The sequence below is a fragment of the Macrobrachium rosenbergii genome, chromosome 27 (genome assembly GCF_040412425.1).
Source record: "Macrobrachium rosenbergii isolate ZJJX-2024 chromosome 27, ASM4041242v1, whole genome shotgun sequence".
Classification (NCBI taxonomy): Eukaryota; Metazoa; Arthropoda; class Malacostraca; order Decapoda; family Palaemonidae; genus Macrobrachium; species Macrobrachium rosenbergii.
In genome coordinates this window covers 5079574-5098693 of record NC_089767.1, presented here as the reverse complement: position 1 = coordinate 5098693, position 19120 = coordinate 5079574, and the positions used below count along the sequence as shown (strand labels likewise).

The 19120-nt window shown below is 36.9% G+C and overlaps 1 protein-coding gene across 4 annotated transcripts in view; it reads left to right on the top strand.

Annotated features, from left to right (window-relative positions):
• bchs (WD repeat and FYVE domain containing 3 bchs) overlaps window positions 1-19120 on the top strand; it is a 388664-nt gene that overhangs the window by 243888 nt on the left and 125656 nt on the right. For all 4 annotated transcript variants that reach the window (XM_067128777.1, XM_067128778.1, XM_067128779.1 and 1 more), the window contains 9 exons: window positions 432-604; window positions 4384-4527; window positions 5660-5826; window positions 8915-9142; window positions 11450-11851; window positions 13866-14014; window positions 14130-14313; window positions 16427-16510; window positions 18009-18193. In XM_067128777.1, coding sequence (XP_066984878.1) covers window positions 432-604; window positions 4384-4527; window positions 5660-5826; window positions 8915-9142; window positions 11450-11851; window positions 13866-14014; window positions 14130-14313; window positions 16427-16510; window positions 18009-18193 — 1716 coding nt within the window. The remainder of the gene's footprint in view (window positions 1-431; window positions 605-4383; window positions 4528-5659; window positions 5827-8914; window positions 9143-11449; window positions 11852-13865; window positions 14015-14129; window positions 14314-16426; window positions 16511-18008; window positions 18194-19120) is intronic.

The window sequence follows — 19120 nt, the reverse complement described above, 5'->3', positions numbered from 1 at the left end:
GATGATGCAGCTAACACCTTCAGTAATAATGATAATGATGACAATAATGACAGTAATAATAGCCAAGTATTAGTGAAATTTGACACACTACAGTATTTCTCGTTACTTATAGATGTAAAGGACTCGATGAGTGGAACATACTGTAACTGATTTTACTGTTACAGTACTCTTATTTTTTAAGTAACGTGTATAATGTTAAAGCCTAGGGCTTCTCAGAATACTTACAGAATGTTGTAGAGTAAGTTGAATTTGCCATGTTTATTTTGGGAATGTTGCGCTGGGTTTGTCTAGTAATGTTTGATAATTTCTGGTGTTTTGGCATTAGGCTTGAGGAATAAGTCTGCATAAATTTATTCTCTGCTTCTTTGATCGCGAAGTAGTTTGTTAGAAGAGGAATTTTTAACAGAAAAATATTATTTTTTTTATTTCAGTCTTTGGTTCGAACTGAGCGCAATCAGCAGCTTATGTGTGAGAGCGGTTTGGTTGGAGATCTTCTCACAAGATGCTCAGTAGCCCTGGTCAATGAAAAGTGCCCTCTACATGCACCTCTTCAGTATATATTTGAACGATTAGCGGCTCAAGCAATACATCCCAGGGACTTGAGGTATGAAATCATCCTTATTGACCTCTGCACCACTCCATTACCGTTAAGACTGGACCATGTCATAGGTCTGGAGAGGCACGGCTGTGTTTGATATGAATTTAGCACTTTCCAGGAATATCCACTTGGATTGTGTTCCAGGATATATTTAAGTTAACCGAGCAATTAGTCAGATCTGCAGCTGAATGGTTGATGCCCCAGCTTTTTAGAAACCTTACGGAAATATCAGAAATAATGAAGATCCAATTACTTCTGTTTATACTTGTAGTCACTGCATGCCAGCTGTTCTCTGATCCGTTTTTTATACTCTATGCCCATTTTGCTGTAGGTAACGCAAGTGAAAGCCATGCAGTGTAGTTCAGGTAAAATTTGACAACTATATTAAGACCGTTTATTAACTGTTTACCTTCTTGGGGTTCGTTCATGAATTGAAAAGCTATTGGTGGTATATCTTTTTTTGGTAAGTTTTAGGTTATGTGCTGTGAAGACCCTGTTACTGGATGGCTTAGGACTTGAGGATGGCCAAATAACATGAAAATCCAGCTGCCTACGAGTAACCTAGTAGGAGGGTGCTCTGTAGTAGGTGACCACTCACAGTGTACATTTGCATTATGTGGCATACTTTGGGTGGTTCTAAAGGTGTCCTACTTAGTTATTTGTACTCTCATACTCTTTATGTTGTGCATAGAGGACGAGATATACATAGCAAACAAGTAGTGTTATGTGTAGTAGACAGAAACAGGTTTTAAAACTGCAACTCACAGTCGATAAATCATATCCCAGCCTGGGATAGTTGTGCAAATGGAGAACAGGCATTGTTTTGCAAGTTGTAGAGTTTGGGAATTCTATCTAAGCTTGCAATGAACAAATTTATCCTGTCGATAAATCATACCCCAGCCTGGGATAATTGTGCAAATGGAGAACAGGCATTGTTTTGCAAGTTGTAGAGTTTGGGAATTCTATCTAAGCTTGCAATGAACAAATTTATCCTGTCGATAAATCATATCCCAGCCTGGGATAATTGTGCAAATGGAGAACAGGCATTGTTTTGCAAGTTGTAGAGTTTGGGAATTCTATCTAAGCTTGCAATGAACAAATTTATCCTGTCGATAAATCATACCCCAGCCTGGGATAATTGTGCAAATGGAGAACAGGCATTGTTTTGCAAGTTGTAGAGTTTGGGAATTCTATCTAAGCTTGCAATGAACAAATTTATCCTGTCGATAAATCATATCCCAGCCTGGGATAATTGTACAAATGGAGAACAGGCATTGTTCTGCAAGCTGTAGAGTTTAGGAATTCTATCTAAGCTTGCAATGAACAAATGTATCCCGAACAAGAGGGTGTTGTAAAATAAAAGCACGCTGTTTAAAACTAATATGTAATAGCTAAAAGAAAACCATATGAGAAAATTCCAGACATCTGTCACTTTTCCAAGATACACTACAGTAAGGCTAGGAATGATCATGTGATCTTATTTAATCATTTCTTGTGACATAAATGTGCTACGACCACCTCTTGAGCCAAGTGCTTATAACCAAGTACCTGCACCTAGAATGTCTTCATATACAGGGGACTGATAGGCAATAAAAACTCATTGCCGGTCAGTTCACCTCTGAAATTGCCGTCCAGTTCACCTTTGTTGCCAGTTTCAATAGGAGGTTGACAGACTTAAATGTGCTCAGTTTTCTGTTGAAGAAATTTTTTTTTTCTTTGATTTTATTTTGCTATATACTGTATATATATGTACCTGTAAGGTGGAATTGCCGTAATAGGTTTTATTCCAGTTTTATCGAATCTCATGTGATGTGTGTGCTGCCGAGGATTATATTTGAAATTACTGATGTGACTGATAGTCTAACAAAATCTTGTGGAAATTGATTGTAAGTGTAGAGAGCTTGTTAGTTTGTGGGAACAACTAAAGATAAGAAAATAGGTCTCATAGGACTCATGTTAAAGGGGTGCCTGTTCTATGTGCTTCCCCTTTTAGTAAATGGATTGGTCCCACGCTGCTTCTCTTTGGTCTCTTACTCTAACTCAGCTCCTCATCGATTCAGGTCATTAGATTTGATAGGACCGAGTCATATTTTATGTTCATTTGCCGTAATTTCATGGGATGTTTTTTCTGCGCTGCCCTCCAGCTGTAAGTCGGTGACGCACTGTGTAATGGAGAAGTTAGTTATTTAAAAATGGAGAGGTAAGTATTTAAAAATGAATATATTGTACATTCAAAGGTTTAAAAATTGTGGGATTTTAGTTTAAAAAAAGAAAATATATATTGTCTAAATTTTTTTAATTTCCATAAAATCATACTTTTCAACAGAAAGCTCTTCTAAAATAAACAAATTTCATCCGATATACTTAACTCTTTCCACCAATTTTTTTTTCTACCCATGGGGAATCTAATGGCAAATTTTCCAAGCTGCTTTTTACCTTTCCAATCTGTGGTTTCCCATTTTCACTGCAAATGATGAAGGGTGTCCACCTGTCTGTAGGTCTAACTGAAGTGGAGTCGAGAAATTAAAATGCTGTGGCGATTATGTATTATTAAGTTATTATTTTGATAGTCTTGCATGTTTTGATAATATTTGATCACATATCTTAATGTTTGTTTCCCAAAGTTTTAAAGGAAATCGTGTGAGTCTGAGAGAGGGGGTTGATAAACATCAAACAATAGTAGCATATATAAAACCCAGATCTTCACAAAATCAAGGCCTCTTAAGATTTGCCATACACTGTATATGTATGTACTAAGATGTAACAATAGAGGCAAATGACATTGGAAATTTATAAGGTATTTTTGTTTGTTGTATGAAAGTTGTGTTAGGATATGTAGGCAGGAACATTATTGAGATAATGTTTTCCTTTTGAGTAGATTGCCTTTAAATGTGATGCATTTTTCCTATGATTCTTTGAAATTCAATGAGTGTAAAATGCATTTTAGGTTAAAACTTATATGGCATAATTCTACATACTATGCAGGTTCTCTGTGGGATGCCATGAATGCAAAAGTGTGTACTAAATTATAGACTCTTGGTTACCAATCAGATTTTGTCGCTTATCAGGAGGACAAGCCCACAAAACCCAATAAGCTGAGATGCTGCTCTTTTTTCCAGAGGTGATAATAGTATATTTGCTGAACAGTATCCAGGGCAGTTGTTTCTGAGCCCTGGAGTTTCATTTAAGATTTTCAAAGTAATTGATCCCATTTGCATGTTGCCTCAGACCTAAATAGTGAATCATTTTAAGTAGAATAGAAGGTCTGTCATAGAGCCCCTACTTGTAAATGAATAGTGATGGTTTTACTTCATAGATAATTTTTTATATGCTACAATAGTGTTTAGTTCGTTGTAATACCTGTAGATATTTTATTACAGTGAATGTATTATTAGCTTGAAATATATAAGTTTCAGCAATATATTTTGACTATTTGTTTCATATAGTATAAATGTCAATAACATAATTCAGGAATATTTGGTTCAAGTTCTCATTTGATCTTGAAAAATTGTAACTCATCAGTTAAGTCTGACACATATATCTGGCACTTAACAGTTTGCCGGAAAAGTAGGCAACTTATGGGAAACAGTTTGCCGGAAAAGTAGGCAACTTATGGGAAAACCCCTATGAACAGTAGGAAAAGTTTAAAGTGTGAATCTCCTTATTTTTGTGTATAGACATTTCTTTATTTTATTCAACTTGAACTTTAAGCCCTAATTAATTTAAATGGTCAGACCATGCTTTACACTGATGCATTTACTGTATTGTACTTTTTTCTTTTTCAGAATATTTTTAAGACTGGGAGAGCCACTTAACTCTGTGCCTCTGGATGAAATTGATATTGCAGCAGGTCAGTCACCCTGCAATGGACCAGTGCCTCTGACCCGCATTAAAACTCTCGTTTCCATGACAACGCCCAGAGACTTTAGGTAACACTCTTAAGAGCAAGAATAGTTTTAGTAATTAGATGCTGCTTATTTTGTAAGATTACTTTTTCGTGTAGGTAGAACTTTTCAACAACTCGTCCTTAGTTACTTTTTTCTCTTTATGAATATATGAATACCTGATCCTGAGTATACCAGGTTAATCCCCCCTTTTTTAATTAATGGATAAATAGATGTAGCTTTGATATCATGGTTTTTATGTAAGTAGATAAAATATATAACCAGTTATTTATGGAGTGTAGAATGAGTTCCTCGACCCTGTATCGTTCAAAGAATGTTTAAATACCCTCCTCTTGTTGTTGTTTGTTGAGGAGAAGTGACATGAAGTAGTCAAAAAAGTAGTAGATATTGAAGTGGCATGATGAAGACCAGTAAATTTTTAAAAAAGAGAAAAAAAAGATGAAGATTTAGTTCCAATGGGAATTCAGACACAAAGTGCTCAAGAAGACACGCCTAACTCCATGAAGTAAATGCTGATGTAAAAAATTTAATGATGATGATGATGGGTCACAGTGATTGCAGTACATGGGAGATGCAAAAAACTTGAATATGGATAGCTTTATGATGGTACTGTAAAAAATTATATGTGAAGAAATAATCGTACAGTATACCGCTTCATAGGGTAAAAGAGCTAATCAGGGTTTATGAAGACTTGCAAAGATTTTCATTGCAGTTTTATTGTTGTTCCCTAATCTTTAGGAAACTTTTATACATGAGGGTATAACTTGTATCAGAGGAAGTAAAACATGATAATTTATAAATCAAGTGAATGGTTACAAGGGAAATGAAACAATGGAGTTAAAGCTCTTTTGCTTTTACTCAAAGGCATTCTCAAGCCAAGTACATGCAACGAGAGGAGGATTTATACCACAAGGAATATGGTTTTACCACAAAATAACAAAAACAAAAGGGTGAAGAATATTTTCAATGACTACAACAGTTGTACATTTGTGGTTACAGTTCACATAGGGAACATGTCCAGGGTTAAATTAGAGTAGTAATGAGTATGCAACCAACTACTGTACTGCATTGTGTAAAAGTGATGGTTTGAGTTGCTAAGCAGATCATTTTCAACTGTCAAGTAGTAAAAGTGTCTCTCATTAAAATTTTGTTTCAGAGTTGGAACTTTGGTTTATCCATCCTTTGTTGAGTTTGACATGGGTGCTGAAGGATTTGGATGTCTGTTTTTACCTTCCATTGCCCCTCAGAGTGCTGGTGGAGGATCTGTTGTTGGATCAGCTCTCTCCAACACTGAACCTAATGTTATTGGTGGTATTGGTACTGGTATGTGTTTTCAACAATTCAGTTATTTTAATCTTTGCATGCTGTAATTTGAGCAGTGTTGAGTATAAGGATTATGTTGTTATATGCTGTCATGTTAGATGAAATAGTAGTCAAGTCACAGATTTATCTGGAATTATCATTCTATGTTGTGTAATTATTGTTCAAGGGAATATTCACAAGATATAGTACAGGTCAATCATCACTAATCCTGTAATCATTAATCCAGTTCCATCTCGGCAAAATCACTAATCTGGTGCCCTGCAGGTCCCAGTAATGCTGGGTTAGTGATGGTCGACCTGTACAGGACTCTTGAATTACGGAGGTTTATTGTCTAGAAAAAATAAGTAAATAAGAGATTTTGTTCATAGAGAATAAATTTTTGTTTGTTCCTACACGAATGCAAACCCTCGGTCTTTACACGTGGATAACTTTCGGCGAAGCTGGAAAGTCTGGCCATTATACTTTTGCAAGACGGTTATGGTAACAGTTGCCTATGGTAGGGCTGGAAGTACCACCCACCCACTCAGCCTTCCCACAGTACCATGGACAAAAGCTAACTGAGGCCGGGAAAAAAGAGCTGCTCTAAAATTACGTACCGGGGGAAGGGAAAACAGAAGTCGAGACAGGCCAGTAAACCAGGTACAATCCTTCTATTTCATCTTCTCAACTGCTGAGTGAACTGTAGTTCAAAATCTTATAATTATATAAATGTTACACAAGTATAGTAATAACCAGTTGTAAATTTAAAACAGGGATGACATTGCTGTATGTGCTGAAGTATGTTGGATCCCTGGTCATGTGGAAAATAAGGAAAATGGAGATGTCAATGAGGCAGCCAAAGCTGCTGCTGCCATGTCCAGATGAAATCTAGTCAACGCGACTTGGCAGATCTCATTGGTGAGATCTGCCATATGCCAGAGAAATTGAAAACTGGGGATCTGATGTTACTGCTGTAACAGGGACATGCATACCCACAGATTTTAGGTTGCATTGAACTCTGGTATGTATAAAACCAAAATTAGCCACAAACTTTTGTCTCGCTTTGTATCTGCATTCAAAATTAGTTGTTACAAAATAACTTGCCTGGTCTTAGCAAGAATTATACCATATCCTTTAAACAACTCGGTAAAACCACTTATGTGTCTGTGCTGAACTCAGAGAACATAAATTGTGAATGAAGTGAATAGAACAGACTAACATTCACTCTGACAAAAAGGGCTATTCCTGACAGCTGATATACTCTACTGCCCCGGACCTCAGAGATATTTTGACTCCTCCTACCTGGGTTCTTATAATTTTTCAAATGTCATACATAAATGTTCATAGGCTTTGGTTGTTAGAGAATGGTTAACATAAAGGAAAGAACTATCAAATTTTACATTGCATACTGAACTGAAATATATCTGTGCATGCTTGCATTTTGTATGTATAATGTATGTATGAATTTAGTATATTAAAACTGAAAAAGTTGTGATCGTGTGTATTGAATGAGAGTGAAAAAAAAGGGAATGAATCTTGAGTTTCTGTTATAGTAGCCCTTCACAAGTATTGTTTTCATTATATGAATTATATAAAGTTGTTGGAAGAGTTGGTCATGTGGACCTTAGAGAAAATGAAGATATCAGTAGAGCAACCAAAGCTGCTACTACTTTGTCCAGATTAAATGTAGTAATTTTTTGTCAGTGATCATAGAAGCAGTCCCCAGGTAATGGCGGGGGTTCTGTTCCTGGCCAAGCGCCGATAACTGAAAATTGTCGATAATAGTGCCAATAAACTAATTAACGGCACCATTAACCTGTTATTGACGCTGATAACCAGTTATTGGTGCCAATGAACCGCTGTACTGATGCCAATAAACTGCTTACCAGTGATGATAAGCCGCTTACTGGCACTGAAAATCCTGTTAACGACATTGCTAGCCAAGTACCGTAACATCGAACTGCCATTATTGATGCTGCCGCTAAGCAGGGATTTCCTGTAAAACATTTTTAAAACTTAGCATCTTTAATAAAGGGTAGACTTAGATGAATTGTTAATCGGAAAATAAAATATAGCAGAATTTGTCACTCTTGATTGACCTAGGATATATATTGAATAGTCCTCTTGACTCAGTTCCTGTATGTAGGGGATAAAGATTAATACTACAACAAAACTATATTTTATGTGAATACCCAAACTTCAACCATCTGCAAATGATCCCATCATTAAATTTTTAGGCATTACCTTGTATTAACTGATCTAAATTTTATTATTAGGAACAAACCTTTTATGCCAGCTGTATGACAGTTGAGAATTTTAACTTAGTGGTCTGGCTAAACAACCCAATAATATAATAACTATTTTTTTGTAGATACTGAACAATATCTGTAGCTCAGCTATGTACAGTTACAGTTTGAAGTAAATTTGTGTTAAGGTTCCAAAATATGCATAGAATTATGTGCTTATGATTTTAATTCTGCCTGTTATATATAAAAAAAAAAATATATATATATATATATATATATATATATATATATATATGGATGTTAGATGATTTTATGATAAATGGGATTGTACTGATAGATATTACTGTGATGGAGAATATATGGCGTGAGACATGGTAATTTAAAACTGAAAGGTGATAAACTGGAATTTGTTTCATAGGGAAGGAGTTGTATGCAAAAAATGGATGGAAACATGCAAGCATCATTTCTGGTGTTTATCAGATAAAGTAATATCCAAGCAAGTAACTCAGTATTTCGTTTTACCATAACCTCTAATATATTTTATTGGAGGAGGAAATTAACATTGGTTCTGTTAAGAATAATTCTTATTGAATTATTATTACCTTGCTTTGTTATAAAGTTAAGTGACACTGATTTTGAAAATTAATACTGAAATTCCACTCAAAAAATAGAATGGACACAATACTTGAAACCCAGACAAAAAATAAAGAATGGACACAAGTGACAACATTAATACTTGAACACTTTATTTATTCCTTTATTCTAGAAGTAGTAATAATAAAAAAAAACACTAATGTAACTGGATAGCAGATGAAGTTAGTAAACTGTAGCCATTTCTCATATTTCTTTTTTTTTTTTTTCAGGGGATCGTATTTTCCCACCACAGACTGGATTAACGTACAGCACCTGGGTTTGCGTTGAAAAATATAGTGATCCCAGAACAGATCCTCACTGTGTGAGAGTTTTAACTTTGGCACGACATGTCCCTGGCCGTGATCATCATCTTGTGTGTCTCTCTATAGTCATTTCAGCCAGAGATAAAGCCTTGATTGTATCAACTCATGAAACTAATTTACCACAGCCAGGTCAAGGTTAGTTATTGCTTACTTCTATATAATGTATATCTTTTATAAATTACAGTATTCTTACTTTATGTACAGTAAACCCCCTGTATTTGCGGGGGATGTGTACCGCACCCCCCCCGCAAATAGCTAAAATGCGCGAATACTTGAAACGCCTCTAAAAACACTTAGAATTGCCTATTTTGTTAGTTTAAACACAAGTAAATGATATGATAGTTTAAATGATAGTTTAAGCACAAGAAAATGATATGAAAATACAGTAATTAGTGAATATTTCTCCGTGAAAAATACCGCGAATGGGCGAATTTTCCGAGAATAATGGGTAGATACGTTCCACAGAGAAATCCGCTAATATGCGAGTCCGCAAATCGTGAGAACGCGAATACGGGGTGTTTACTGTACTTTGCATTGCACTTGTTATTATGTACAGTACTGTACATTGCCCTGTATAGTGTGGTGTTTAAGTTAGAGTTGCATCATCAGTATTTACAGCAGTTGTAAAATTTGGTTTTATCCAGTTTGGAAAGTATTTGCATTGCCAGACTGATGAAGTAATAAGTTCCTGACTATCTCATGTAAATCAGAATGGACATAACTCAGGGAAGTACCAAAACTCGACATAATCGGATTTCGACGCGAAATGTCGAGTAAATTTTGCGTCGGAGCTTGAACAACAAACCAGAATCCAACCCGATGAACCATATGATGTTTGTAAAAAAAGTTTCAGTTGGCTGCCGCAAATTGGTGTTGTTGGTGGCGTTCTTCCCATGCGTATTTAAAAGCGTTTAAAGCCCACACACGCTGCTGCTGTTGTTTGGAGAAGTAGACTCTTGTACAGGTATATCATAATTTTCATCCAATCATGGGTCCCAATATGTTAGGGTATCATAATATTTATTGAAAGATGTTTTACAGTGATTTTGTACACTATTCCAGTAGACTGTATGAAATTTACCATAAATACTGAACGTAAACAATGTTTATGTAATTAGTACCACGACACACCACCAGGGTGGTGCTTTGGTTTATTTACATCTGCTCATGCCACAAGCTGCCGAGTGCCGACATAACTTAGGAAATTTTTCGTAATTTTATGATAACAGACATACTGTACAGTAATTCGGCTTATAATACTGTATTATTAATTTACTGTAATAATCAGGCTTGTTTTTCAGTATTATCATTAACAACAGTTTTTGTGTGTACCCGTTACAGTACATTCTGGTAGTGCCTATAGGCTACCTAGCCTAGCCTATGGGGCTTGGTCTACCATCAGGAATACGGCCGCATTGGTCGTAGGCCAATTTTTTTTATACAATATGTATTTAAAAATGTAAAAAGTGCTTCTGATATGGTAAGTTATTTAACTCTGAACTTATTTAATTGTAATTTGTGTAATGTTTTGTATAAAAAGGCAAGGTTGGGGTAATGACTGGTGGCCAGGGATGGATTAATCCATTTTCAGTTATTTCTTATGGGAGAAATTGATTCAGAATTCTACTAAATCAAATCTCGACACTTCTTCTGGAACGGATTAGCGTCAAGGACCGGGGCTCTACTTTTGTTAACTTTGAACAATTCAGTATATTTGTTTTCACAGCTGATTTTTGTCTTTATCCATATTTATGTACTACATTGCTGTGCATTACATCTGTAATCATTTAAGTAACTTGTCATGTACAAAGTTGATTTTTACCATTTATTTTTAATGTATCTCAGAAATTTTGTAATTTATATTTGTCATGTCACTTAAGAGAGTTTGATTTGGATTTTAGTACAGTATTCAACCTGTGCTAGAGCTTTGAGCAATGTCACTAAAATACTTTATATATTAATGCATCTTCCTATACCCGTTGGAAGAGCTGCAAGTGCCTTGTTTTGTTAATTTGGTGAATTATGGTTAATTTTATTATCATTTTTTATTTATATACCTTTTGGTTGGGTATGTGTAAATGTAATGTTTTAGTAACACACCTCATTTCAGTTTTGGTAGGTGTCAGTGCTTAGCTCAGAGTCGTTAGCCATGTTTCACTTCACTTATATAGTTTTTTTGTTTTCACTGTTTGAGTGTTTGTTATGTTCAAAGTTCATTTGTGAAATTTTTTCTGTGTATGAAAATCTATGCTGTTTTTTTTTACTCAGTGCCATAAACATAGCAGGATGACATTATGTTTTTGTACCCAGAGTCCACCACCATAATTGCTTGTCTTTAATCCGGTTGTCATTTTCAAAGTAAAGTGATTAAAATCTATTATTGCATGTTATAAATTTTTAATGAGGATTTTGCTATACAGTTCAACTTTTTTCTCATTTCAGCCGTTACTGAATGGGAACCAGAGGTTGTTGGAGATTTTGGGTGCCGAGTCTGGTGCCCTGATTTGCTGACAGAGGGTCAGTGGCATCACCTCACTGTGTCTTTAAGTCGGTCTGTGCTCAAGAACTCTTCGCTGTGCATTTACATCGATGGAAAGATTGTTACACAGAAGAAACTGCACTATATTCTACAGAATCCAGGTGGAGGTGCAGCCAATTTGACCATTGCATCATCTGTATATGCGTACGTAGGCACACCACCTGCTTACCGAAGACATTCAAGACTCGTTTGGAAACAAGGGAGTTGTCTGCTTGTGGAAGATGTCTTGCAGCAGCAGATGGTTAGTCAGCTGCATCAGTTGGGACCACACTACACAGGCTGTCTTCAAGCTGCTCAGATTCCAGGTACTGTGTCCTGCACTACTGTAATTATTATTGCTCTGGATTAGGAGGCATGTAAAATCAGTATGCTGTACTTTTGTATTTTAGTGTTGTATATCTCATTTCAAGAAATATTAAATTTTGTATATGTAACTTACCAAGTAATTATATAGCCTATGTTTCTAACTCACGTGGCAGCTAAAAATTTGAAATTCACGGTAGCATTCAGTTGTTTTAGTGTAGGTGACTAGGTTCCGGCCACTGTCGGGGGAGGAAAGGTACAACACCGCTGAATAGCGTCGGTCCGTTTCTGCCAGGTAATGACTGTAGTTCAGTTGTCACAGCACCTATTATTTTGAAATTGGTCGCTGGATGGTTGCTCTTTGTCTCCGTTTGGTGACGTATTCCGAACTTTTGGTGGCATTTAAGCTATTTTCAAATAGCCCAGGCTTCAATACACCAACCGACTGCTTAGCCAACTCCTTTTCCCAAAAGAGTACAATTGTGTCTTTAAACAGTCTGCGACTGCCTTGCTCTTGAGCCCTGCTTGGCCAACAGTTGGATGAGTCTTTTGGGAACCCTCGCATCCATCGAGAAGTTCGTAAGCCTGGGGAGGCTTTATATGAGGGCACTGCAATTCTTCCTGAAGGCCAACTGGAACAGGAGGACCCACCCAGACTCGTTCGTCTTTCCTATCACACCTGAAATCAAAGAAGACTTGAGATGGCGCCTTGCAGAAGAACGTATCTTGGAAAGGAAGTCTCTATGTCCACCGAACCCCAACCTTTCATTGTACTCAGATTCTTCAAGCTTTGTGATTGGCTACTTCCAACTCCTTCAACCAATAGCGTGTCGTCAGAGAGAGAGAGAGAGAGAGAGAGAGAGAGAGAGAAACATGGTTTTTTTTATACAGTACATGTTACAATGATAGATCAATATTGAGGGATTTTACTTTAACATTTGATTGATATTTTGCTGTGTTTACATTAATATTAATATTTGAAAATTAGTAACTATTTTTTTTTTTCATACAAAATGTATTTAGTCATGAGAATAAAATGAAAATACAGTAATTAGTGAACATTACTGTGCAAAAAAATTCTCGAATTTGTGAATTTTCCACAATATATTTGGAGATAAGTTTCCACAGAAAAACTCATGATTAACTGAAGGCACGATTGCTGATCTGTGATCTAGCGAGGAACCACTGCACATTTGTTGAAAAGTGGTTTAGAGGGCAGGTGTTATCGCCTGGCAAAAAGCTGTTTAGCCATGAATATAAAGCCATTCATGGTGTTGCCACTAAAATTGCTAGAATTGAATTGATCTGCTTGCTATAGAAGCCTTGATATTCAACCCCTTTCTCCAAGTTGCTGCAGTTGGCATATAAGAAGTAAAATTACGTATTTGCATATGAATATGAAAAAGATTTTTAAACAATGAATATCTCATATACCAACTACATGTCATATTTAGATTTTTTCATTACGTGTCCACAGAATGTCCATTCCAGGTTAGTGATTAACATACATGTGTCTGCTAGATAACACCCAGTGCCGAGTAACACCTGATTGTTAGAAGGACTTAGTCTGTTAGTTTTATTGTGGAAATATCTTTGATAATGTCAAGGTGCTTAAGTTTTCTCAAAAACAGTGTCGTATGCTGTGAAATGCTTAACCTTTTAAAAAAGAGAATTACATAGGCACTGTTTGTATGTTATTAAAATTGGGTGGACACACTTGATTTCTTGACTTATTAGGTTAATTTTGGGGATTGTTACCTTTTATGTCTGTAGGAATATATTCTGTATGCAACTTAGTGACGCGCGTTAGAGACTTCTGTTATGGGAATTTGAGAAAGTATTTGGTTTCGTAACTCCACTTATACATTTCTGTGCATATATTATGCTTACCCCACATTATATATCTTTAGCATTTAGTAATATTTGTTTTGTTGAAGATTATGTTGTTCAGCCAGAGAGTATATTGTTAAACCTTAAGTTGCAAATAACTTTATTAGAGTTTTTCATTCTTTGTAGGATTGGATGGTCAGAGCTCTCAGTCTGTTAATAGTGTTGCAGAAGAGAAGGTTATATTTGGATTAAATGCAATGGCAATCTCTCACCTTACCCTCAACAGAATCAGGAAAATGTATTCAAAGCAAGATAACAAAAGTATAGCAAAGCAGGTCAGTATGATCGTATGAGTTGTATATTAATTTAATATTGCTCTACTTATATGAGTTTTAAGCGGCATGTAAGAGTCTTGTCACAATAACTGTTATGAAACATTTTTTCCGACAGCTTGGGATGTCTTCACATGAAAATGCTACTCCCATCCGTGTTCTTCACAATTCTGCTGGACATTTAAGTGGGCCCTCGCGCTCCTTAGGAGGGGTTGTCATTGGCTACCTTGGTGTCCGTGTTTTCTGTCCCAGACCTGTTGCGGCGATGTTGGACAACGTTGGAGGATGCTCAGTACTTCTGGGTGAGAGTTTGTTACAAGAATAATTTCTTTTGGTTCTTTATTCTAAATGATGTCCTTGTTCTTTTTTCTAAATGATACGTATTGTATATCATAGTTCTTTGTATAAAAATATGTACATTAATTATGAACACTAGGGGATTTATTTCTTGTCACTATAAGCAAAAACTGTAGTAAATAAGAAAGCAACAAGTTCTTAGGAATACATTATAATAGTTTCTCAGCAAAGTAAGGCATATTTAAATCACATGCCATCACCAAGCACTTACCTCTACGTGCTGTCTAGTTTGGGCCTCTGGCTTTGCTCTTGGTTAGGCTAAGTTAGAACTCTATATGTGACAGCTGTCATGTGAGCTGTATGTTTTTCCAGTGAAGATATGGAAAAGACATGTGTCACTTTTGTGAGTAGTGTGAAAGCACGTGGGTGCTTTATGTCTCCTCTTTTATTAGACTGACAGGTTTTGTGCAGTCTGTAGGGTTGGGGTTTGCAATTTTATCTCCCCCTGCAAGGATTGTGCAATTTGATCACTTTCTCAATGGAAAAGGTATGGAATAAGAGGAAGAGGATAAAAATTATTTCCCAGCTTCCTGGAAGGGCAAACAACCCTCCCCCTCCCCCCCCAACCTCTTACAGACATCACTGAATCCTTTTTGTTTCTTCCTCACTACTTCCCCATGTGCTGCCACTATACTAATTCTGTTCCAGGTATGTCATTAGTATTAGAGTTCTTGCTTAAGACCCGGCTTTTTCTGGCAACCTGGGAAGCATCTTGTTTCCTGACTTCCTTGATCACCTTGCTACAGCTAAGCCTGAGGAAGTCCCTGATGCCGCTATTGCTGCTACTCCCAGTTGATCCTTCCATTATCGATGGCGCTTCCGTTGATGGTGACACCTTGGCCAACCAGTTCCCCTGCACTGGAGTTAAAGCAAGACTTCAGCTTGGAGGCAAGGATAAGAAGAGCAAGCGGTACTTTCTTTCCTCCTCCTCTTGCTTAATGTTGAGCTTTGCCTCATCTTCTTCCTCGTCTTTGTCTTCATCTTCCTTCCTTAGGAGGAAATCCATGAAGACCTATTATAAGGAGCTCCTTAGGATTTTGAGTGAGTGCCCTTCCCCAGCTCGGGTAGGCGATGGCGTTTGATCACCTATGGGTGCTCTTTCCAACACAGGTGGGGTTGACATAGGTCTCACCAAGCTTGCTTGGTACCCAGGTTGCCCTGTGTGTTGTAGGACATGAGGGCTGCTCATGACTCTTCCACCCACATTTCACCCAGAGCACATGTGATATTCATCACTACTCCTGTGCTTTGTGCGTGGACAGGTTGCTTGGGCACAACAGATCTCCATTGTACAGTATTTATGGAGACAGAAACAATCTGTTTTCCTACAGTCGTGATGCTGCCTGGTCTACTTGCCAAGGAACTGCATTTGCACAATAGTGGACCAGTATTGACAGTACTGATCATGTGCTGCAGTTTCATCAACACCAGAGCATACTGGTGCACTCGCCTCTCTTTCAGGAGAGGATCCATCTCGTGCTTCTGGAGATCTAATTGGACTGGATGGTTTCACTCTGGAACCCCAGTAAACCAAGTTAGAACAGCACTTTCAGGGACTTGTTGCAGTCATCCACGAGCATAATGATGTGGGGGGCTTCCATGGCTCCACATTTAAACCTGATATTATTGATGGAGCTCAGCCCTTGGGTAAGATCCTGAAGCGAGACTCACCATAGTTGCCATGGTCTCAGCAAGCTCGTGGTGTGGCCAAATGAGCAGTGAACTCTGGGTCAGAAAGTTGTTTGCTGTCCATCAGATCGGGCAGGCTACCTCCCCTCCCGTTGTTGCACCAGAGAAGGTTCTACATGCCTGAGAACATGGAGACTGACAAATGATCTCCCCTTGGAGTGACTTCATCAGAAGGCATTACCTTCTTTACTTTGGAGTCGATCTACCCTAACCTTGAGAGCATATGTGAATGGGCAATCCATTGCTTAGTACAGTATCTTCAAAACACAGTTTTGCTTATTTTGCTGTCTTTTCTTCTAAAGAAACCTAGGTATTTCATGAATTTGAGTTTTTTACTATTATCGGTGCTAATGTAATGGTTTATTTTAGGGTTGGTTGCCATGTCCAAGGATGTGGAGTCTCTGTATGCAGCTGTAAAGGCCCTGTCATGTGTTATCAAGACCAGCAAGACCGGTAAGTCAGATACAGATGTGAATTTGCTGTATTTTTCTGTTAGAGGGTAAGCACAGTGCACTTAGGCTGCTTTGCATGTTTAGCATTGTTGAACTTAAAGTAATATATATCTATTGTAGAGGCATATATTGTTATGGTATGAAAAGCTGGAGCTTTTTTGCACACAATTATGATCTAAAAAAGTCTGTACGAGTGCTGTCTGTCATTGAGATGTCGTTGTGGGACTAAAAAACTAAAACGTATCATGTAACAAGACCTATTGTGAACAAGAGCCAGGTTCAAAATGTAATGTGGAATTAGAATCTGAACCCACTCTTCTCTCTTCTCGCGCTTAGGTTCTAAAGACCAGGTCATTATCTTGAGAGATAAATGATATATTTTTATCCTTTATGAAGAAGACTTTTTTAATTGAATTTTAAACGGTCTTCTAAAAATGTTATAACTGCCATATCTTTAATAGATTGTAATGATCAGCGTACCACTGTTGAATCTTTATGAATATTTTGATGTCTGTTTAAGGAATTCTTATCTAATTGCATAGATTCCTCTCTTATATTCACAACCCTTTTACCCTCGTTTCACATACCCATACATAAGAACATTTCCCTAACATTTTATTAAAATCACCGGTTTTTGATAATGGAAGAATGCAGCTTGTACACAGTAATGTGTACACACAAAAATAGAAACAGTATAAAAAAATTTTAATTTGGTGTCTAGAGAGAGAGAGAGAGAGAGAACTGATTGAGAGAGGAAACTGTTGCTCTTTTTAGAGAAAGAAGAGTTGCTATTTTGAGGAAAGAAAGAGTTACTCCTGTAAGGGAGGAGAAGGGGGAAAGCACTGGGTGATGACTGGAGACCAAAATTGTTCAGGATATCCAAAAGTGGCTAGGCTACATATGTCTTTTCTTTTGTTTTCATTTTATGCAGTATTTTTCTTGTATATTTTTCTGTATATGTTTCAGTATATTTTACACTTTCATATGATGATGTGCTTACCCTTGAAATAATACATTTTTGACTAAAATGAAATACATTAAACCCCGTATTTGTGGGAGATGCATACCACACCCCCCCCCTGCGAATAGTTAAAATCCGCAAATACCTAAAACCCCTCTAAAAACACTTAGAACTGCCTATTTTGATATTTCAAATACAAAAAATCCTCTAAAAATGCTTATACCTGAGTATTTTAATAGTTTTATCACCTAAAGTGCATTTAGTCATGAAAATTATATAAAAATACAGTAATTAGTGAACATTTCTAAGTGAAAAATACCGTGAATGGGCGAATTTTCCGCGAATAATGTGTCTATACGTTCCACAGAGAAATCCGTGAATAGGTGAGTCCGCAAATCATGAGACCGCGAATACGGGGGGTTTACTGTACATAAATTTTATTTTATATTGTAAAGTCAATTTAGCCAGGTGTTCTGTTTGAATTATTGAAAAAGTTGAGTGGATAAAGCTAATGAGAGTTGCATTTATTGCCTTTCAGCACAAATGGAAATGAATCAGAGTTCAGGATACCAGACCTTGGCACTACTGCTCCGCAAGAAGAAACCTCTTCTCAACTCGCACATCCTCCATTTATGCATGACCTTAGCTGGGTCAGGAGAGGCGAGGGAATCGTCTGCCATACCTAACACACCAGCCTTCAATGATCTACTCTGTGATCTTGATGTAAGAGCAATTTTGCGTTTCTGGATCTGTTACCGAACCATAGAAAGTTAGTTTCATTGGTGGCTGACTTTAACTGTCAGCTTTAAGATGAGGTACAGGTCTGGTTCATGTTTGTGGTAGTAATGCTATTTTTATGAAATATTTTTTGCTCCATATCTCGGTATATTGTACAAAAAGATGAAAGTACTTTTCAGGCAATGATTTATTAACTTTGACTCCAACTCAAGTGACCCTTTTCATAAGTATGTTAAGGTGAGCATAAAAGGCTTTGAAATATAACATTTTGATGGGAGAGAAACACTGATATCTGTACAAACCCGTCGTTTTCTCCATAATATGACTTGAGAAATATCACCTGTTCTTATGAGTGAAGTTGAAGTAGCTTGTAGGTTAATGTTTATCCAGATGCATTAGACTAATGGCAAGTACAGTGAAGACCTTTTTATTCAGGAGCCTTGGGAAATGAGTTTCAGGGTAAGTGGAAATTCCGGATCATTGAAGTTAGCATAGTAGCCTAATGGAAGAACTTGAGATATTCCTATTTGCTCGGAGTACTATGGAATTTCAGAGCCACTGTATCACAGTTTAGGCTAAATAGTTTACAAAACTTTTCAGTTAAAAATATTGTACATGTAGGATGTTCATTATTTTAACCATGTTAACTAGGCTAGCTTAGATTTTAGTAAGCTAGGCTAGCATACCTGTAAATAGCCTTTGCTCTAACAAATCCAGTCAGTTTGTGTAAACTTACCTGTACAGTCAGTATTCCAAGAGACACATCATGTAATGAAGAAAAGGAAGACCTTTGTTCACTACACAAATACAAACCCCAGCGCACCAATGATTGGCAGTCATTCCCCATTCTCTCACTGCAACTCCAAGTTTGGACAAGTTTTTGTTCAGCACTTGTTTTTCTTTTTTCTTTTC